Source organism: Phaenicophaeus curvirostris, chromosome 11 (assembly GCF_032191515.1).
Source record: "Phaenicophaeus curvirostris isolate KB17595 chromosome 11, BPBGC_Pcur_1.0, whole genome shotgun sequence".
In the NCBI taxonomy this organism is placed as follows: domain Eukaryota; kingdom Metazoa; phylum Chordata; class Aves; order Cuculiformes; family Cuculidae; genus Phaenicophaeus; species Phaenicophaeus curvirostris.
Genome location: NC_091402.1, coordinates 20,540,785 through 20,562,725, shown reverse-complemented (window position 1 = coordinate 20,562,725; position 21,941 = coordinate 20,540,785). Strand labels below are relative to the sequence as shown.

General features: G+C 50.5%; 1 protein-coding gene across 2 annotated transcripts; it reads left to right on the top strand.

Annotated features, from left to right (window-relative positions):
- The first annotated feature begins 611 nt into the window (after positions 1–611).
- Positions 612–13,946, top strand: GLYCTK (glycerate kinase). Of its 2 annotated transcripts, XM_069866128.1 has the most exons (7): positions 612–1,327; positions 1,796–1,892; positions 6,809–6,920; positions 8,878–9,273; positions 9,648–9,799; positions 11,626–11,801; positions 12,367–13,946. In XM_069866128.1, exons 4-7 carry the CDS (start codon positions 8,987–8,989, stop codon positions 13,261–13,263), a joined length of 1,512 nt encoding a protein of 503 aa, XP_069722229.1. In that variant the 5' UTR covers positions 612–1,327; positions 1,796–1,892; positions 6,809–6,920; positions 8,878–8,986; the 3' UTR covers positions 13,264–13,946. The 2 variants fall into 2 exon arrangements, with proteins under 2 accessions (XP_069722229.1, XP_069722231.1); XM_069866130.1 differs by lacking the exon at positions 6,809–6,920 and having other exon boundaries at positions 612–1,892.
- Positions 13,947–21,941: the final 7,995 nt, after the last annotated feature.

Sequence of the window (21,941 nt, the reverse complement as noted above, 5' to 3'; positions counted from 1 at the left end):
GTGGCTGCTCTAGCCCTGGAGGTGTTCAGGGCCAGATTGGAAGGGGCCTTGAGCAGCCTGGTTGATACAAAAGTAGTTACTATTACAAGAAGTGGAATATTTTGATTTAAGCTACAGGAGAGTTAAGTTCACCCAAGTAACTATTTATTGAAAGTTAGTCAGAATGTCCCTCTATTAGCATGGGTTTTTATAGCATGTTTTTTTCAAATAGTGTTTTTCCAGACACATCTTGTGTTCAGCTCTCCTCTATTGCAGTCTTTATTTCAAATGCACGGTCAGAGAGCTGGAGCCAGCTCCAAATCAGCAAGAGATTTGACTGTTGTGAAGTTCATAATAGTGTTAAAATTAGTCCTTGGAAAGTAAGAGAATATGCATAAGGTTTCTGGGAAAATATATTCACATGTATTTAAGTGGGAAATCCATTCTGTCCCCAGCTCTTCTCTTGCTGCACACGATTGATGGAGATCACTCCTTCCTGTTGCCCAAGCCCGATCAATTGTGCTTGTTTTCTAAAACAGCAAAATGAATCTTAGAGAGTTTATTTGCTGGCATTTTCATTATTGATAGCACTGCAGTCTCACACTGTGTGGGGTATTGGGTAAAGGCGAGCAGCGCACACTTCACCTTTGAGAAACACCTTGGCTTCTGGGGCTGATGCTGCACAGACCCCTTGGAACTGTTATTTTCTACTACCATGATTCGATGCTAGGCTCTGTTCCTGGTTTTGTACAGCTGATCTCTGCAGCAGTTGTTCCTGGAGTACAACAGTATCTTTGAGAACCTCCTGCCCCATGAAGATTCCCAGCACCCCAGTATTTTAATTTTAGAAGAACACCACATCTTTTGTCATTTTGGGCCCCTAGAAGCCCTGAATCAACAGGAAAAAAAAAACCAAAACCCCATAGATGTCTTCATAAATGTCAGTTGTGTTTTCCTTTCATTATCTCCAGAATGGAGTTTGATTTTGCATATAGAATAATATTGCCCTCCCGTGGTCAAACAACAGTAAGTCTGGGAGCTGCCGTCAAAGTTTGCATACCCATCGTCCAAGCATGCCTTATTTTATGTGCATGTGTGATTTAGTGAAACAAAAGTCTTTTTCGCAGATTACTTCCTCTTGCTGCTTGCTTAGTAGAGTTGACTGTACCAGGATTAGACCTCTAACCCGATTCATCCTTTCACGCTGTGATGGGATTGGCTCATCAGAATGATTCATTGTTTTTTACTTTGAAACAGAGACAAGATTCTCACACCGGAGTCTATGGAGGCTCGACAAAAGACACCTTTGTTACTTCTGAGGGTGTTGGGGTCAGCTACCCCTTTGCAGGTCAGTTCAAAACCTACAACCGATTTTTGTGTGATGAGAGATTTTAGAGCAGCGCAGAACAGCAAGCCTCTTGAGCACTGTAAATTGCATGATCAAAGCCTGGATTATCTCATACGGGCCCTGAAGGTGACTCATCGATACCATCAAAAGACAATTTACTTCAAAACACCTACAATGCTTAGCTAAGTTTTAGAGTTGTATAACACCGTGGGTCGTTGATTTGATATTTTGTCACTCCCTTTCTATTCTTTCTTTTGCCTTCCTTCCTGATCATTGGAACTTAGTTTGTCAGTTTATACCGAGCTGGAATTTATCTGGCAGGATAATTGGATCTCCTAGAAAAATGTCATATTAAGTGAGAATTATGGATAATACCCCTACAAAGCTAGTTAATGGAAAAAATGTTTAATTGTTGCTTGAGTAATATTGATCTAATGGAGCCATTCTACCTGTGTATTTGTGCATTAGATACTACCATAACCTGCACTATACAGACAGACTTGTGCTTGCTTGGACGGGTGGATGTGAATTCTGGAGAGATGCTTCTGGAAACCGCACTGCTCAGGTGAGTAGCTTTCTGTTGGACTCTGCTGGGAGTGATGATTCTCTGTGGGCAACAGCTATGACTATGAAGGCTTGTGTCGGGAGGACTTGTATCCTACAGCTCAGTCTCGTTTTATGGGCTCTTGAAACTAAGCATGATGCTCTGCGTCATCAAACCCTGTCCTTGCTGTTAAAACATGGAATCGCAGAAATGTGGGGAGAAGGGATAGGATTAGGTCCCTAATGAAGCCCTAGGGTGGTGAACCCCAGCAGAATCTCTCTTGTTTACCCGCTGTCAACTGGACCCCGAGCTACTGATTTCTACCTTCTGAGCCCAGTGACCCAGCTGGTTTTCAGTGAGTCTAAACACGTTTGCTCAGCACATGCTTCTTCAGCGTGCTTGGGAGAATGGTGTCAAAAACCTCACTAAAGTCAAGGCAGATTACATCTGCCGCTTTCTGCTTTCCCCTCTTGTCTCAGCCTAGAGGGCAGCTGTAATTGTCACCCTGTGACTGATTAATATTCCTGGCTCTTTTTCCTCTGATGTTATTTCCAACTGAGGAGCTCATAATTTTTTTGCTCTTAATCCCAAAGAGCATGACCTTGTATTTCGACGTACTGAATTTCGACTCTTTCTATTATTCTAGTCCTGAAGGCTGGCAACTTTTCATCTTCTCTAGAATACTATGATCTTTGCCTGTGTTTTAAATGGCTCTCAACTTTGATTGCAAGTTGACTCAGAATAGGAAGTTGGAGAAATTACAGCATGAAAGGAAGTAGACTTGGCATGGGCTTGGCTTCAGGGTACTAATGTTCTGCGTTGAGCTACAGAAGGATTTTTTTAGTGAAAAATGTTTCTTTCCTGCAGTCCTCAGTGCATGGGAAAATCATTTCCAAAAGGTATATAGGGAGTGAAGGGAGTGTGACCTAGAAAAACTAGTAAGATGCATATGTCAAATCCAGTTAATTTTTTTTACTAATGATACTGATCTATATATATAAAATGCTGAACAGAACACTTATCTTCCCTGTGTTTGGCCTTAGGCTACATTCTCCATCAAAAGCAAAGAGACCCTGTTGAGGCTTTCCTCATGAGTAAATCAGTCATGAGAGCAACATATTTCTTTTCCAAGAAACATATAGAAAGCCATGTATTGGAAATGAGGACTCCTGGGTTTCCTAGAGCTCAGCATATTCTTGAAACAAAGATATTCAGGCTCCAACCTACTTTCTCCCCTGCCTGCTTGGCAAAAACCCTCTGTGCAGCACTCTGGTCTAATTGTGCTGCATCTGTCCACTGTCATCTTCTTTCCCAGTTACTGATCCCAAGTGGCCAAAGAGGCCAACCGCATCTTGGCCCATATCAGAAACAGGGTGGCCAGCTAGAGCAGGGAAGGGATTGCACCCCTGGACTCGGCATCGGTGAGGCTGCACCCTGAATCCTGGGTTCAGTTTTGGGCCCCTCACTGCAAGAAGGACATTGAGGGGCTGGAGCGTGTCCAGAGAAGGGGGACAGAGCTGGGAAAGGGGCTGGAGAACGAGCCTTATGAGAGGTGGCTGAAGGACCTGTGGTTGTTTAGGCTGGAGAAAAAGAGGCTGAGGGGAGACCTCATCGCTGTCTACAGCTGCCTGAAAGGAGGTTGTAGTGAGGCGGGTGCTGGTCTCTTCTCCCAGGTAACAAGTGACAGGGCAGGAGGAAACGGCCTCAAGTTGTGCTAGGGCAGGTTTGGATTTGACATCGGGAAAAAATTCTTTTCCAGAAGTGTTCTCAGGCACTGGAACAGCTGCCCAGGGAAGTGGTTGAGTCCCTGTCTCTGGAGGTGTTTAAAAGACGGGTAGATGAGGTGCTCAAGGATATGGTTTTGTAGTGGACAGATATGGTTGGACTCGATCTCAAAGGTCTTTTCCAACCAGATGATTCTATGGTTCTGTGGATGTGTGAGCACCACAGCGAGTGGGGACAAAAGGACTTTTCACCCTGTCCTTGTGCACTAGCTTGTGTACGGGGCCCTTCACAGCTGACCAGCAATGAGTTGGTCCATCCTTGCTGCACACATTTTCTCATTTAAACAGTATGAATGAGGCCGTGCAGTAATTTTATGCAAATCCACGAGCAGATTAAAAAATTAATCAAATCCTGAAATTTTCATTTAAAGAGATTAGTCTTCAAAAATCCCCCATCTAATCCTCCCAGAATAGTCACTCAGAACAAACCTTTATTGCTTTGTTTTCCTCCTGGGTTCAGTGCATCTCCTGGAAAATTTTCTTCTAATGCTTTTGGGACCATCTGGAGCCGCAGGTTTGAGTTTGAGCAGGGCTTGCCTGGCGAATTAAAGTGGATATATCAAATGATAGAAAAGATGTGTCAGTAAGTGGAAACATGGGACTTTAAGGCAGTAAAATCTCCGCTCTGTTGTACTTCATAGGTAAACTCCCATGGTAATGCATGAGAAATGGAAGCAGTAAGCTTTGGTGAGTGTAACGGTGATTTACCTACCAAGAGGCCAGGGGAAAGTCATGTAGCAAGAAAAACGAGTGGCAAGAGACACTGCTAAAACTTGCTGTGTCTGGTAGTTTACTGCTGTAACAAAGATGTAATCTGTCTTTTAGAGCTTGAGCTCAAAGTTATCCTCGAACAATTAGGGTCTGATCCACTGCCATCTCAGTGTTTTTCCAAGCCCCTCAGGGATTTTGGAGTTTGGCCAACGACCAATCGCTGCCACGCTGGGGGAAATCCAGAACAGTCCCAGTGACATCAAATATAAACTAACTTAGGCCCCTGAAGATCTCAGGAGCATTGATATCATAGAATCATAGAATTATAGAACAGTTTGGGAGTTTCAACCCCCTCCACCATGGGCAGGGACACCTCCCACTGGGTCAGGTTGCTCAAAGCCCCATCCAACCTGGCCTTGAACACCTCCAGGGATGGTGCAGCCATGACTTCTCTGGGCAGCCTGGTCCAGGGCCTCGCCACCCTCATCATGAAGAATTTCTTCCTCGTGTCTAATCTAAATTTTTGACCTTCCAATTTAAAGCCATTCCGCTTTGTCCTGTCACTATTTGCCCATGTAAAAAGTCTCTACCCAGTACAGCACCTTGTGATCTTGGAGCACCTGAAACACTCAGGATGTGTGGCTGGGTTGGCCTGCAATGAGCCCAATTGCCCCACCTTCAAGGAAACCACAAGCCTGTGAGGCAACCCTTGAAGAAACCTCCAACCACAGCACCTGGAGTAGCTCAGCTCTGCCCAGCGAGGGCAGACCGGCTCCTAGAAGGGAATAGTTCTCTGGCTTTCAAGTATCTGCTGCGGAATGAAGCCCTGGCTCGTTTTTCTCACTGCATGGGCATGGCCAGCTCATTTGTTCACTGTTTTCCTCCCCAGTGTGAGTCCAAGTTTATGGCTCAGACTGTGCCCCCCTGTGTCCGTGCTTTTGGTCCCACGCCACCATCCAATCTACCTGGCAGTTTACCACATTTCTGCCCGTAGTGCTGGATTGTTTTTATCACCCTCTGAGTTTGGCTCTTTGCCTGCAGAATTGCTTTAATTAAAAAGTTAATGAAAGGTAATGCAAAGGAGCACTTTGCTTGTATTTTATCACAGTCCAGCTCCTCTCCCTCTGTCTTTCCCAGAGGTGGTGAAAGTGAGGAGCTGGGTTTTTGCTGCTTTTTCTTGTGAGAGTTAACAGTGGAAATTTCTGCAGGCTTAGGAGGAGCCCTGAGAAGAAAGAGCTTATAATGGTAATGCACGCAAACAAGTGTGTAGATGGTGAACGTTATTCATCAATAAAAGCTGGGGAAGTTTTCATTTAAAGGGGATTAATCTAAACTCCTTGCAGTCTTCCTGCTGTCTTTGAAGCAGGCAATTCTTAGCATCATTTTTCTCCTAAGCTTAGTGCTAACTTAGGGAAAACTTTCCGGAAGTCTATGTGTGACCCAACTCCAAATTATCCTGAGCAGGGACAAAGGAAAGGTGTAAAATCGGAGCCCCACTACTGCCTGTAGCATTGCACCTCATATCCGTGTAAAAGAGGGCTCATTCATTCCTATCTGATCTCCCTGAGAAACTGGTGAACGAAGATTAGTGTATGAAACAATACAAGTCCAGTCACCAACCCATTCTCCCAGCTCAGATTCCTCCCAGCCAGCAGTGGGAAGAGGACGACACAGGGATATGAGGATGTAATTTCCCTGTGTGCAATATGCAGCAGATGAGGTGGCAGTTACATCATTTCTAGATCCCTCCCAATCTGTGGAGGTAGTCTGAGAGTTGCCATTTGGATTATTTTTCTTTCCAAAGCTGCCTGTGCCTTGGTGTGGGGCGATGTTTGGTTTTCTTGATCTTGTTTTTGTAGCCTGAGTAAAATGAGTAGGAGTTTTATTTTTTGTTAATATTTACAGTGGATTTCGTAGCAGTGATTTATAGCTGTTCCCTGATGACATTTAATACCCAGGGCCTGAGATTGTATAAATAAAATACATAAAAATGGATTTGTGGCATCATTAGCAGCACCCCCATTCCAAGGGGAGCCTCCAGTGAGCCTGCATGCCTAATCACAGTTGACAAGGAGCAGAGTTACCCACTGAGACCTCCAAAGTTAATGGGCCTGTGCCAAATTCAGCTCTTTGTTGAGCTGGTGTAAAGTTGGGTAGCGTCTGACTACAGGGGGGTTTTACACCACATTTACTCTGCGTTTACGTTGGTGCACTGAGTCCAGTGTCAGGCAGTGTGCCTTAAAATCCTTAGAGGCAAGGGGAAGACGCATGCTGACTTCCAGTGGACGCTGGATCAGGCCTTGATGGTTAAAATATAATCTGAGTTCAGAGTGCAGAAACCAGATTACATGCCCGCTATTGTAGTGAAATGCTTTCCAGAGCAAGCATTAGCAGTGTGTACACAAGTGCCAGATGAATTAAGCTGGCATTTATTTTTTTCAGCTCCAGTAGGAGAGGATTGCTTTTAAACAACTCGCGCCTGCTGGGTCGTGTCTGGAGTTGGAGCTGAACGGAGCTGCCAGGAGGGCACGTGTGACAGGAGCCATGATTGCAGGTCTGGTTGTGCTCAATTTGCCTGGTCTTCAGGGTCAGCCATGCACGGAAACGTCAAGGCAGAGAAAGGGCCTGTTAAAAGCTTTGAGGCTTTATTTTCTTAAACGCCCTTGGCTTCATTTAAGCCTTTCTCTCCAACCACTTCTGCAAACCCCGTATCGCGGCTCAGACGAGGCGACCTGGGGCGCAATGCACCTCTGTTTTGTAACACCTTCTCCTGATTGCGCTGTGCTGCCAGGTGAATCGGAGACCTGCAGGAAACAGAGATGCTAATCTCAGTTCCTGAGAGACGTAGAGCTGACTTCACTGGTGTTAGCAGTTACTCTGACCCTCATTGTAAGAGGGCTGAGGCTCAGTGGTTTAAACTGCTGGCAGCATCAGCTGCCATGAAGTTTAAGAGTCTAGTGACAAAGTGGTCAGGACACCTTGACTTTTATTGTTCTCTCTCCCTGTGATTGAAAAGCCAGTCCTTCTGACCAGTATCTGAAGGGAGTATAGACAGGTGGTCAACCTGCCTTGGCTTTTGCCTTTAAAAGCTATTTTTTTCCTAAGCAATGAATCACTTATGCTTAAACTCAGTGATTTTAAGGGTCTTTTCCAACTTAGGTGATTCTTGGATTTTTTTTCCTTGGCAACCTTGTGATTCTCCATGTAGCTTTACCTGCAAGTTCCTTGTCCGTTAGATTTCAGTGTGCCTAAGTTTCATTGCCTGAGAAGGTGCTTCTGTAGAGGTTTTTGCAGAGCCTTTGGGTCCTTGCAGCAAAATAAGGCAGATTTAGACCCAGAGGAGCTGTTGGAAAGCTCATCTGGCTTAATGATTAACACTTTGCAATGCTGTGGGAGTGTTAGGACAAAGAGACCTCTGGACTCGAGAGCTCTCCCAGAAGAAGCCAACCCCTGAAACACATTCATTTGCTAGAGAGAGGATTAACTCTCTCAGGTAATTTGAATGGGTCTGTGGTCGAGTGAGTTGCCAGGGCTGCTTCAGACTCCTGGCACTCTGCCTTAATTGCCTGCACCATAATTGCCATGAGCGGGAGAGGTGCAGATCACAAGGATCTTTGATCCTGAGAAACCAGCAGTGAACTTGCTGCCAGTTAACAGAAGGAAGGAGAAATGCTGGAAGGGAATAAATGTATGTGAGCTGGCAGGGGCTGCCTTTCCTCTGTCAAGACAAGTGTCTGCCCTTGAGCAGCTGAGATCTTTCGGTCCACATGCAGATCTGTTGCATATAATGCTAATACTCAGTGGAGATGAGCTCAAATAAGCTTTCACAGGCACAGATGGCAACTATGCCTGGATCTGAAGTCTCATTTGGGCTCTAAAAGTGATTTTAATGGCTAATGAGAGGACTGAAAAATAAAGGCGAAGGAAGCTTTGTGTTTATTTGTTCTTTGGTGGGGAAACCTCATTACTGGTCTCTCTGTGGCCACCAGCAGCAAGGGATCAGACAGCCAGCAAGCCTGTTGTTTCTCCTAAGTCCGTGGCTGATGCTGCAGGGACACATGGGGCAACGTGCAGCCAGAGAATGAGATCAGCATTTGGCTAGCGCGAGGAAGGGAGTTAATGTAGTGAAAAGCTGTTCTACTCAGACACCCTGCTCTCTCTGGGACAGAGAGCAGCTTCCACGGTTTGGAAAGGCGTCAAACGCTGAGCAAATAGAAATGATGGCTTGCCAGTGGCAAAATGACAGTGATGGAGAAGCTGGCTGGCAGGGCTCACCTTCCTGGCAGGAGGTGATCGGATTGCAGGGGAACTACACACTGGCAGGTAGTTTGAATGTGACACCGTCCTTCCCTCCCTCCTGCCTGGGGAGAAATTTGAAAATGCTGTTGATATATCACTGTAATCTAGAGGAAACAGGAGCTAGAGCTCTGTGGTTCGTGTTTTGCCCTCCCTGCTCTCTCTGTGACAGCCCTATCTCTTCTGCTAGCAAAAATGTTCACTTTCCCTTGCAGGTTGGAGGGTGCTGGCTGCCCCAGCTCTCTGAGCCTTGCCAGCTTCGGCAGAGAGTGCACGAGCCCACCCCACGAAGCAGATTGACTCATCTTGGCCATCTCGTGCACCATGTCCCTCCGCGAGCACGCACTGTCCCTCTTCCGCTGTGCGGTGGGCACCGTCCAGCCGGCTCCAATGCTGAAGAGAGCTGTGAAGCTCCAGGGAGACGGGTGCCCTCAGCTGCTGGTGAAGGGCCAGGCCTTTCCAGTGAAGAGGGACCTATACCTGGTGGGATTTGGCAAAGCTGTGCTGGGGATGGCTGCAGCAGCAGAAGAGATCCTGGGAGACCACCTCGTTCGGGGGATCATCAATGTGCCACTAGGCATCCAGGAGAGCCTGCAGCGAGCAGGAATGCAGTAAGTGGGGGGGCTGCGTCTGCACAGTTTTGGGGGGCAGGAAGGCTGCCAGATCTGTCCTCTGTGGAATGTGGCCGTGAACCCCTTCAGTCCTTTCCAGCTGCCTTCATTCTGGTGCTCACCCCCTCCACCACACCACCCTGGTCTTCAACAACCATCACATCCCAGTGGCACCAGTGCCACAGCCCATCTTTTGTGCTGGATGTGCTGTGTCCCCAGCCCTGGGGAAGAGACACTCAGCAAAGGTCACCTCCCTATCCTGGCCACTTGCTGTGTGCCTCTGGTGCACTGGCCTCTTTCCCTGCTGCATGATAGCCTGGCTGTCTGCATCTGTGCACGTGTTAGTGGTGTGATTGCCTTTCTTACTTCACCAGGGAGATGCTGCTGAAGCCACACAGCAAAATCCAGGTCATTGAAGGTGCCAAGAACAATCTCCCAGACCCAGAGGCTCTGAAAGGAGCAGTTGCCATCCAGGAGCTGGCTGAGGGTCTGACTGCAGACGACCTGCTCCTAGTGCTTATCTCAGGTAGTGTGGGGGTCCCAGGGAGTGGGCTTTGCTGAGGGCCATCCAGCTGCCTGCCCACTCGTGGCTGTACAGCAGGGGGTCGCTGTGCTGTGTCCTGCACACCCTTTCAGCACTGACACTTGCACCTCTGTGATTTTTCTTCCCTCCCTTCCTGCCAGCCTTTCTCCAGGGATGCAGCAGGAGAAAGCATGGGGCTGCTGCAGACACGCTGCCTCCCAGCACTGGGGAGAGGCTGGGTCCTGCGGCTGTGTCACGGTTGTGAGATGGCACCTCTGAGCACAGCCTGCCAGCTGCTCTCACTCCTTGGCAAGAAGATGCTTTCTTCCTGCTCCCTCCTTGTATTTAGGGATGCAGACTTGCAGAAGCAAGCGCTTGGTGGGCTTGCATGCTCTGGATTTACGCAGGGGTGTGAATTGGTAAGCTAAGATTTGGGACTGACCCTTCCCAAGGCTTTACTGCTTCCCAGCTACTGGAAATGAGGCCCCAGGGTTCTGACACAGTGAGCTGCATGCCTTGCAGGGTGTGAACACAGCTGGGTGAACACCCCTGGGCTCTGAATGCTGGGCCCCCAGGCTGTCCCTGCACCTTGGGCTGTGCAAGGAAGGTGGGTATCATGCATCAGAGTGACGCAGTGACCTTGCCCCAGCCTGAGCTTGGCTGGGTGGGCAAGTGTTGCATGGCAAGGGCACGCAGAGGCTTGGAGTAGCTCTGTAGAAACATCCTGGTTTCCTCTGCTCAGTGATTTTTTCCTCTGCAGATGCTGTAGCCTGATCTGGTGCAGAGAGAGTAGTGCTTTTAGGCAAATACTCAAGCGACTGGAATCCCCTGAGCTTCCTCCAGTCCTTTGGCTATGGTATCTCCAAGAGACTCCTCAGCCCTTCAGGGAGCCTGTGCAGGATCTCCCTGTGGTTGTGACTCCCTGTGCACGCGTACTCCCACACAGCAGCCGGTCCCCAACTGCTGCTGCCTCCCAGCTAGATCCCTGGCTATTGACTGAAACACAAGCATTTGCATTTGTTTTTCTTGCTCATCATGTTTTATTGATGCTGATTTGTCTCAAACCTCTGAGCAGGCTTTGCCTTTTAGCAGTAGCTTTCAGCTGTACTTCTGTGCATATTCACTCTGTGCTGAGATTTTGCTCTTTTCTACACTGTATTTTCCATCCATTCCATGTTTCCATTATAGCCTTTTTCCTTGCCTTCTTTTCTGCATTTCCAATGTCTACTTAAATCACTCAGGACTTCTATCAATGAGGCTACCACCCTGGACTCTGGGTGGCCTTTGTCCTTTGTGTTACTCTCTCCCCCTCTCCTTTCCTCCCAGGCCTAGATGAGTGCAGTTAAGCAGTTTCTGATATTGCTGCAGCCACAGCTGGTGGTTTTACACACAGTCCTGAATAAACGGAGCCAGCAAAGCAGGCAGTGTCTCCATCTGCTTAGCACTGACTGCTGTGCGAGTCACGGAGCTCGTGTTGTCTGCTTACCCATCCAGGTAGCCCTTAAAAATCAGTGTGGTGACACACCAGCAGCCTGATGTAGGAGGGATAGTCAGTGCTGGCCCTTCTCTGCAACACTGCAGGCATGCGGTCCTCTGATTGAGGTTTATGCTGCCTGGGTGAGGTGTAGCTGACCACAGACAGCGCAGGGCAGCAGTGATTAAAACCCATCGGTGAAGTATGAATTCTCCAGAGATGTTAGCATAGTTCCCCAACCACCTCTGCCTTCCTGCTGCATCTTAGTGAAGTTAAGAGGAAAGGCTTGTGTTGAACAGCCTTACTTTCCTCCTGTCCTTTTCCTGATGGCCTTGCTACCTCTTCTACATCCTAGGAGGTGGATCAGCCCTACTGCCTGCTCCCATCCCTCCCATCTGCCTTGAAGAGAAGGAGAAACTCACAAAGATGCTGGCTTCCCGAGGAGCTGCCATACAGGAGCTGAACATTGTCCGGAAGACTCTGTCCTTGCTGAAGGGTGGAGGGCTGGCTCAGCTCGCATATCCTGCACAGGTAACTGGGGGAAGCCCCTGCTTGCCCAGAGATCCCCCATCTGCCCTCAAAGTAGGGGTTTAATTAGCTGACCTAAGTGTGCTTGCAGGGCTTTTCTCCTCACTGAGTGAACAATCTTTGCGTGCTCTTTTGGGACTCTGTCTCAGATTTCGCTGAGGATTTAAACTATCAGGGACAGGGAATTCAGACTCTGCGAATGTCAACCATCCCATCACACCACTCTCAGCAGACCCCAGCGCTCACCCAGCAGGTGCTTCCAATGTTCTGGTGCTCCACCACAGTGCTTTCAAGGCTGGGTTTGACTGTTGGCTCCGCTGGGGGCTGTTCTCATGTACCATTGCTGAACCCCCACTAGGTTACCAGCCTGATAAGTGCAGTGTCATACGTTACCGCTCCCAATGTGATGGTCCAGCATCAAAGGACATTATAGATCTGTGGGTTTGCGAATGACAAGATGCCTCTTAACAAGACATTAAAACAAAAAATGGGCCCTGTTTCCAGCTGGTTTTACATAGGGGTGGTGCAGGTGTAACTCTGAGCAGCACTTACACCTTTCTCTTGGTAGGTGGTGAGCCTCATCCTTTCTGATGTGATCGGTGACCCCCTGGACATCATAGCAAGTGGGCCCACTGCTGCCAGCTCCCACAGTGTGCAAGACTGCCTTCAGATTCTCACCAAATACAACCTGCTGCACAGTCTGCCCCAGTCAGTGGAAACGGTCCTGTCCAGCTCTCCCAGCAAGCCCACTGCTCCAAAAGACTACTCCCATGTTTGCAACATCATCATCGGGTCAAACACGCTGGCTTTAGACGAGGCCAAACGCCAAGCTGAGGGCCTGGGCTACGCGACTCTGATTCTGAGCACAGCAATCAGTGGGGAAGTTGGCCACGTCGCCAGGCTGTACTGCCAGCTGATCCAGCTGGCCTGCCTGGGCTGTGCCGGCCTCGGAGAAGGGCCCCTGGGTGATGAGGTGAGGGGGAATCTCCTACAGTTGGCAGCAGAACTAGAGATCCCATGTTTGAACCTTCCTGAGTTTCTACAGTCCCTGCGAGGATTAGAGCCTGAAAGACCAATCTGCATCCTGGCTGGTGGAGAAACCACGGTTCAGCTCCAAGGAACCGGCAAGGGAGGGAGGAACCAGGAGCTGGCCCTGCGCGTAGGGTTAGGGCTGCACAGGGCACAGGTCAGTGGGGCCCTTCGGAGGTGTGACATAGTCTTCCTCAGTGGGGGAACAGATGGGCAGGACGGGCCAACAGAGGCAGCGGGTGCCTTCTGCAGCCCGGAGCTGGTGCACGAGGCGCTGCAGGAGGGCCTCGATGTGGAGGCTGCTCTCAGCAACAATGACTCCTATACGTTCTTCAGCCAGTTCCAAGGTGGGCATCACCTTCTGGTGACAGGCTTGACAGGCACCAACGTCATGGACATCCAGGTCATTTTAATTAGAGCCACGGCGAGATTGTGAGAGCTCACTCTGCAGATAGCTAAATGCATTTAATTAGAACTGGGGGTAAATGAAGGCGTCAACACTGCAGACAAATGTAAACTACATAAATTAAGGCTCTCTCTCAAGAGCACTAATATCTTTGACAGAAAGACTCCACTAATTAGACACGAGTGGATGTCCACAGCAACAGCGAGCACTTGTAATTGGGATCAGAGTAAGATAAGAGGTCACATTACAGACACAGAGGCCAGATTTAACGCTTCTGCCGAAAGCTGTCTCTCTGGTGACTCTTTCAAATACAGTTAAAAGGCATGGGGAAAGCGAGACCATGGTACAGCTGCCAGGGAGAGCCCTCACTGTGGCTGTTGCACTTCCAGTGCCCCCAGCTCAAAAGTGGCTCGTCAGGGAGCTTTTGCAGGTTCACAGAGTGCATTACAGTGACTGAAGGGCATAAAAACAATAGCAAGGCCTGCCCGGCTGGAGGTATGGAGATGCTGGGGTGGCATGGTGGGAGGAGGACACCCAATGCTGGCTCCACATGCCCTGCAGCTTCTGTGATGATTCAGAGACCCTGAGCCAAGCACGACGCACACCCAGCATCGCAGCTAAGGGGTACATTGGCCAACAGCAGCATTTAATCTCAGATGTGTGACACAAAAGCAATGCACAGTGACAGTGACACAGAGGGTGGTGTACCTTCACTGCGCAGCACAAGGAAGGGGTACAATCGAGGTGCACGGTGAGTCAGCTGAGTGGCGCTCTTCTCCTCCAGCCTCCTTCCATCCACGGGGACATCTTTCCCGCTGATCCCTGTCAGGCGAGCCTCCGTGCCAGCACTGTGTATGCTATGAGCTTTCATGGTGTTGTTTTCCAACTGCCTAGAAAACAGTCGTGCATCCAGCCTGAGCCGCTGACCTTTCTTCTGCGCTGAGGCAGAAGTCGCTGTCACTCTGATTAACTCTACTAATTCCACAGAACAAAAGGCAAGGAAACCTTCATGCTCAGCTCTCCTGACCCATGCTGCTGAGCTGATCAAAGGGCAAAGCTACTGGAGCCATACTTTGACAGGGAGCCGCTCCCCCACATGTATGAGGATGCAGTGGTTATTGCGGTTTCATCATCTACTGCAGTGCAATATGTGGGAGAGCAGAGATGAGCTGAGTTTCCCAGGACGTGGAGCCCACAGTGGGGCTGGATTTCAGAAGGGCTTTGCCTGCAGCAACAGGCACGGTGATGGTTTTGGCTGGATATTCAAAGGCCTTCAGCTCAGCAGCCAGTACGGTGAACATGTCCGACTCCTTTTGAATGTCTGCCTGTTTGTTACAGAGCCTAAGCGGGAACTGAGCTCCTTTGAAAAAATCCAGCTCTAATTTAATAGGACACGCTTGACTCAGACTTTTTCCAGACAGACCGACCTACTCCGTGCAGCTGATCTCATCTCGTGACATAAATACACCAACCTGCCAACACCACGAGTCGTGGTGTCTCACTGAACAGTTGTTCTGCGCTCTGCTCCGAGATGAATCGGAGGGTGGATTTTTGAGGAGGATGCAACAACTTCTGCTTTGGTTTTGAAGCCAACATCTAACAAGTAAGGATATCAGCAGGACTGTCACGGGGCCCGCTATCAATGCCAGGCTGGCAGCTGGGCAGTCTGGGCAATAGCCCAGGCGTAGTGTCAAGGCACAAGCCTGGGGATTTCAAAACCTGGTCTTACCCCAGTGGTTTAAACTCATCCATGCGTCTCATTTGTCCTCCGAGTCTGAAGGTCTTCTGTAACATGCCTGAACTTGCTCACACTGGCAAAGAGCTCTGAGATCTGCTGGGAGAAGCCTGCCAAGCATTCTAAAGCTTGCTGTGCCCCCGTAATGTCAGGTGGCGGTTGCGCAGGAGAAGCTGCTTTGTGCTGTGTGTTTTTCTCCGGAGGTCACCCGCAGGTTTCAGAGCGTTTGGCTTTTGCTCCATACCCAGTATGCCAGCACCATGGAGGCCCTAACACAAGCAGCGATGGAGCCAAAACTTATGGGCTGCAGCCAGGATAACTGGCAAAATCTGGCTCCAAAATGTTGTTAATGCTTCTTGTCCAATTCTGCTTCAGTGAAATCAGAGTGACTCTGGTTTTGGGCTGGGGTGCCTGGCTGAAGGATCACTGGCACCTTCAACAGCAAATCCAGCGTGCCAGCATGCAATCCCAGGCCCGTCATCGCCCTGCGCTCTGCCCGCAGCCCTGCCCGCTGCCGAGTGTTGTGCTGATCCCTGGAGTTGCTGCTTGCGCTTCATCGCAGTCAAGTTCAGAAGACCTTGGGCTGGTGCTCGCTGCCTTCTCCTGGGAAATGCCTACCACACGTACCCTGAGCAGTGTCCTTGCTTTCGAAACAGGGGCTTTTCACTACCGATTAAAAAGAGTTTGTGTTGGAGAGTAGAGAAGGCTAATAAAAGGTTTGTTGAAAGGATGGAGCTGTTTGAAGTGCACTTCACATCTACATTCGCTTGGCCTCCATGTACAGTTTTTGTTCTTGTCCCTTCTTTCCTAACGAGGAGATAACAGGAGAGGGGGAGGTTGACCAAGGACACATGTTTCAAAAACACTTTTCCTCTTCTGAGGCTTCTACCCAGATAGAGCGAAGCTCCATTTCTGATTGACTGCTTGTGTGGACCTCGTGCATCTTCTGCTTAGGGAGGAAAGGCACTTTGGAGGCTTTGCACCCCTTACAAACAAGGCATCATTTTATTCCTCTGGATGATGCTCAGCAGAGAATTGCGCGTTACTGGTCCAGCCCAAAGCCAGCTCCCTCTGACCTGCAGTCTCTTCACCAACAGCACAAGACCCCTTACATGAGCCAGCGCACATTTGGGCCACACTGGTCAGGTTTTGCAAGGATTTGAGGTAACGGTTGCACCTAAAGACACAACAGTGTTGCTTACCTGCCAAGTACTCATTTGCCTCTGGGCTGTTGGAGCCTGCCAGGAGTGATGACTTTCCCATTGGGAACCTGAGTGAGTCACACAGCTGAGCAGGGCTTTACAGCTTGTCCGCACCGTCCTGGAAGGGAAATGAGCATTGCATGAGCATAACCAGGGAAACGAAGAAACCTGGGGTGGGAATGTGGACACGTTGAGTGATCCCAGCATGCAGGCCATACTGGTATCAGCTCCTCACCATCCTGGCTCCAGGGCGTTTGCGCCTAAGGAGACAAGTCTCAGAAAGAGTGAGGACAAAAAAAGCTGCTTGGGTTTGACGCCCTTTTCATCAGAAAAGCAAATCTCTTTCTATGCCACCCGGCCTCCAGGAAGGAGATGGCAAACAGCTCCCTGGCCACGTGGGCAGGGGACACAGGGACGGCTGTTGGGAAAAGCACATCCAGCTGCTGGGACAGGAGCAGGCGAGCAAAGGCAGGGCATGTTTGGGGTCAGCTCGCTCTCCTAAGCGGGCTGCTCATAGCCTACGGTGCTAATGGCCGGGAGAAGCAACTGTGTTATTAACAGCATGAGCTTTTGGCAGTAAATTAAAAATCCTGGCTGCTGCCCTTGGCTCTGCTCTCGCCTCTTAGGAGACATTAATATCACAGCTCCCCAGCATTCCCATTATCACTTCATTAAGGATCCAATAATGATAAATGTGGATGGTTTTATTTTGCACGGAGCCTGATTAATGGCTAATATTTCACTAGGTGTTAATGGGGCCCTTCCTTTACGGAGGGATGGAAGGGGGCTGCCTTTCATCTCCTCCACAAGCTGGGTAATTTTCACTCATTTCGCTAACGTGACAGATTTAACGCAAACCTGAAAAGAGCGAGTAGGGCCTCTTGAGAAACTTTGAAGAGCATCATGCTTGGGGCAGCCCTTGCTGTCGTGCCTCACCTCCTTTCTCCTCCTCCTCTTCTTCTTCTTCTTCCTCCACCCCCTCTGGCCAGCAGTACCTCCTTGCAGTGCCCACACCCAGATGCTGCTGGAGGCTGTAGCCCATCTCCTAGGCTCGTGCGGGGCAGAAGTGAAGCAGGGGCTGAGCCCACCCAGCAGGGTTCTTCACAGCAGACGTGATGCAGAATCAGGCCCACCCTCGCAAGGGGCTGCAACACAAGGAGTGGGTTTGTGCTGGCCTCACCCCAAAACAGCTTGGGCACCCCTCACCTGCCCCCGAAAGGGCTGGGGGGCCCAAGATGCAGGACAGAGTCTGGACTGAGGCCAGCAGCCCTCCTCCAGCATGTAGAATAGCTTTGGTGGCTCCTCTGAGGCCGGCTCCCGTGGTGGTTCTCTGCCGCAGGACCCCGGCGTATTGCACGGCTTCAATCCCTATATGAAGTGGGATGAATAATCACATAGGAATAAAAAGCCATACAAGACGGCAGGCTGTGAGTTGCTCTATGCTGTCGAGGCAACAGGCCAGTCCCTCTGCAGCGGCTGCCACAGTCCCTGCTGGGATGGTGCTGGGCCCCGTGGAGCCCCGCCACAGCCGCTGTGCAGGGTCCATAGGGATACAAAGAAGCCCTGCATCAAACAGAGAAGAAAGGCAATGTTTCAGCCAGGAGAAAGCACGGGAGGCCCCAGAGCTGCTGGAGAGGGAGCTTTGTGGAGTGTCAGCACTTGCTCCCAACTCTCAGGGCTCCCTACCTGAGACAAGACACTCCCTGTGACACACCTTGACCTCCCCTCTGCCCATCCCCATCCTGAAGCATCACTTCCAGGAGTTTCTCCAGCCTGGGGACTCTCTGCTTGCACCACTGCTATCCCCAGGACTTTATCAGCCCCACCAAGACAATGGGTACCACCACCCTCCAGCACCATCGCAAGCACCTGCTTGGGAGACAAAAAGGAACCAGCTCTCCTCCAACAGGAGCAGTGGGAGCATCCTTCTCCACCTACTCAAGAAGAGGAGAGCCCGGCAGGTGGAGTGAGCGGTTGCAGGGAGCTGTCAGCACAAATCCCCTGGCAGCCCATTAGGAGCAACTCCTGGCTGCTTGCAGGAGCTCTTGACAGGGGGCCAGGCACCGGCGTGAACCAGCACGGATCCTCTAAGAAGGTGGATGTGGGTGGAATGAAACCAGGGAGCTGTTGCCCCGGAGAACGCTTACTGAGTGGCACCAGCCCGGCCACCGCGGGCAGCCCCACGCGCTGGGGTAAGGGGTGAGCAGGGCAGGCTCCCGCGGGAGCCACCCAAGCAACACTGGGGACAAAGCCAAGGGATGGCCGGCAGAAAGAGGGTTTTGTGCTGCCTCCTCTCCTCCTGCCTTGCTCTGGAAGCTGCTCACATCCCAGCATGACTCTGGCATCCGTGGGATGGGAGACCCAGAGCAGTGCCTGTGGCAGGAGAGGACAGGTGGTGAGTGCAACGTAGCCTTGACAAGAAGGGAAGAGCTTTTAGCTAAAAAAAGAACAAAGCAATGATGCACAGCCATGCACTGCTCACCGAGGGCACTGAGAAAACTTTTTGCTGGCCCAGGAGGCTACAGCCCATCACCAGCCTTTGGCTGAGCATCAGGATGGTGCCTTGGGCAGTGCCAGAGGGGCTGAGTCACCCCAGAGCCATCACTCCAGGCTCCTCTTAACCACAAGGGGCAACGTGAAGCTCCTGACTGCATTTCCAAGCCACATGGCAGCACGGGGAAGCAAAACACCCTTCAGAACACCCCCAGAAACTTTCCCAGTCTTCAGGATCAGGGGTTTGCCTGAGGTCAGAGCAGCTCAGCAGGTAGGACACTGCACACCATCCCTGGTGGGATGCTCCTACCCAGCTGGACCCTGCATGGTGGGCAGGCAGGGGTCCCCACGTGAGGGTCCCCACACATGCCCTCTGCGTGGCAGTGCTGGCAGGGGGCTGCCAGGCTCTGTGGAAGGGGATAACACCCTTTGCAGCCACCCCATGCTGAACAGTTTGGAGCAAGGGGCCTTTTTTTGGTGTAAAACCTGAAGGGTTTGGCTTTCCACATCAGCTTACGATCTCTCATCCACCTGCTGCACAAGCTGCAAAGAAGCAAGGGTTGAGCCACGTGCTGCTGAGTTTTAGGGGGATGGAGGGGTCCTTCCCACCTTGGGAGGACCCAACTTTGATGGGAGCAGCCCCAGCTCTCCCCTGGCCAGCTTGTGCCACAGTAATTGCCAGATCAGTCATCACAGCTCTTCAAAAAGCACAAATCCCACAGCTTGAGGGGCTCAACCCAACCAAAATCCCTAGCAAAACACACAGAGGAGGTGAGCAGTGACAGCAGTGAAAAGCAGGTGAGCAACTGCACCACTGGAGAAAACCAGGCATGGTGATGGTGCCACCAGGTTCTCGATCGCTTCTTAACCGCCTCCTATCCAAATCAGCAATTAAGAGATCGTCATTAGATGATTTGTATGAAAAAATGCATTTGTGAATCACTGTGCCCAGGCTGGGTAAGAACATCGACAGTGCTGTATTTGGGAGTAATTACTCTCTGTGAGCATGTGAATCATTAGGTATAATTGCCCTAATAAATAAAAGGGAGATAACTCTGGTCTCCAGCCTAATCTAGCGCAAGTGATTTTTGGGGTGAGCTGTGCAAAAGAAAACCAGGAGCGCAAGGCAGAGGGAAAGCAGAAAGAGGAGAGCAGAAAGAGGAGAGCTTCAGAACCTTCACGTGCTGCTCATCCCTCCTGCAGTGATCAAAGCTGGCAGCCTTGGATTCTCCCCTGCAGGTCCTCACTGAAGTTTGGCACAGGTAATTTGCTATAGAGGGGTCAGAGTGGTGCCTTCCCGCGGCACCATCCCACCGGAGCAGAACTTCTCATAACCACTCTCCAGCATTTCTGGAGCCCCTTTCAGTGCTGGAAGTTGCTCTAAGGTCTCCCCACAGCCTTCTCTTCTCCAAGCTGAACAACCCCAACTCTCTCAGCCTGTTCTCATAGCAGACATGCTCCAGCCCTCGGATCTTCTCCTAGCAAAAGTTTTTCTGCTGCAGACCCATAATCTGGTTAAAGAAAATTATTTATTTTGGGAGTAACAGGGGGGCAACGGTTACTCAAATCTAATGAAGACATTTTGCTTTTCCCCTGGGAAAAGCTGGATGCCACACCCACACCCCCCCCAAAGTTGACATTTTGAAATGAAGTGGCAATTTTCTTCTCCACTTAAAATGTCATCACAGACTTTTCGCTTTGGAAAAAAAAAAAAGGCAAAGCAACCTTCCCTGAGTGACATTTTAAGGGGAAACGTTGAATTAAAACCAGAAGGAAACCCCCAACCCATGCAATGAAGTGTTTCAAGCAGCAGCTGAGCTTCCTTACAGAGAAATCAATGGCTTTGCAGAAAAAAAAATATCACCAGTAACTACTGATCTTCTGCAGATTGATTTTCCCACAGAACAAACCCATCCTTGAGGAAGCAAGACTCTGGGTTGTGCTTTGCCAGAGCTGCATGAAAAAGGATGGAGCAGCATTACTGCCCTGTCCCGGAGGAAAAAGCATCTCCAATATTGAGCAAAATTTCTTGAAAGCCCTGCAAAGCAAAGCAAAAAAACTGGAGCAGCAGCTAGTTTTGTCCTAAAGGGGTGGCAGGTGGGTGGTGCTGGCTCTTCATGGTCCCCATGAGATGCCAGCACAGGAGCTGCTCCTGCCCAGCACCAGGGCACACGCGGAGGCTGGGAGATGCTGGCACCAGGGTGAGGAGCCCTGCGGAGCGACAACAGGGTTTATTCGACCTCCTCCAGGGCTCCCTGCAGCTTCGGCAGGGAGAAACAGGATTTAGCCTGCGACTCCTGGGAATCCCCTTACACTCCCCAGGGAGCAAGAGGATTGTGGATCATCCCTTCTCTTGCGAGAGGGGCTCTGCCTAGAGATGCTCCCCAAGATCCAGCTGTGCCGTGTCACCTCCAGCTCTTCTGCTGGGTGGGGTTGGACCAGGAACAATTTGTGCTGGGGCTCACCCCGGGGCCGCAGTTATTGCTGCCTGGGTTTTGGGTTTTTAATAACCCATCATATGAGAAGCCTGCCCAGGGGAGCAGCAGGATTATTGGCAAATATCACTTCCCATTTGCTAGGCTTCAAGGGGCTTTAGCCACGTGGATTAGCCGGCAGCAACGAGAGGGACACAAACCAAAGGGCTGGGACAGACCAGGGCTGAATCCCTTTAACAGAGGCTGCAGCGAAATCCTGCAGACAACAAGTATCCTCCAGCCTCCGAAGGAGAGGGCTGGGTGGGAAGGGCTGCGGAATCCTAATTAGCTCTTCAGTATTAATGAACTGGCACTGAAGCAAACAAGCCAGCGACAGCAGCTGGCACGGCTCCTGCCACCAGGCTGCCCACACAGGGGGACGTGGTGGCACAGCCCGCAGGGTGGGGGACAGGCAGGGACCCAAGGAAACCAGAGAAACAGATGCCACCGCGGCAGAAGAGCCCCAAGGGCTTGGGCAGGGAGGATGCAGAGCACAGAGGACGCGAGGACACACGGCAGGGCACGTCACAGTCCCCGTCCCCATCTCCACAGCTGACACCAGGAGATGCCACCACTTGCACAGAGACATCCAGCTTGCCAGGGGCTTTCTGCAAGACCAAGGCTGAGTCACTTCATCTTCAGATGAAACCAGCAGCCCAGGGATGGGGCACCCCGTCACGAGCTGTGCTGACAGGTGCCCGCTGGCTCAGAAACCTAAAAGCCAGCAGCTGGAGACACAAAGCATGCAAATAAATCCTTATACTGCACATCCAAGCCTTAGTCCCTATTTAACAGCTCCAAAAG

Coding starts and splice junctions, on each gene's coding strand:
- GLYCTK (XM_069866128.1), top strand. CDS start 8,987: ATGTCCCTCCGCGAGCACGCACTGTCCCTCTTCCGCTGTGCGGTGGGC. Junction 9,800..11,625: donor GCTCCTAGTGCTTATCTCAG/GTAGTGTGGGGG, acceptor TCTACATCCTAG/GAGGTGGATCAGCCCTACTG. Junction 11,802..12,366: donor AGCTCGCATATCCTGCACAG/GTAACTGGGGGA, acceptor TTCTCTTGGTAG/GTGGTGAGCCTCATCCTTTC.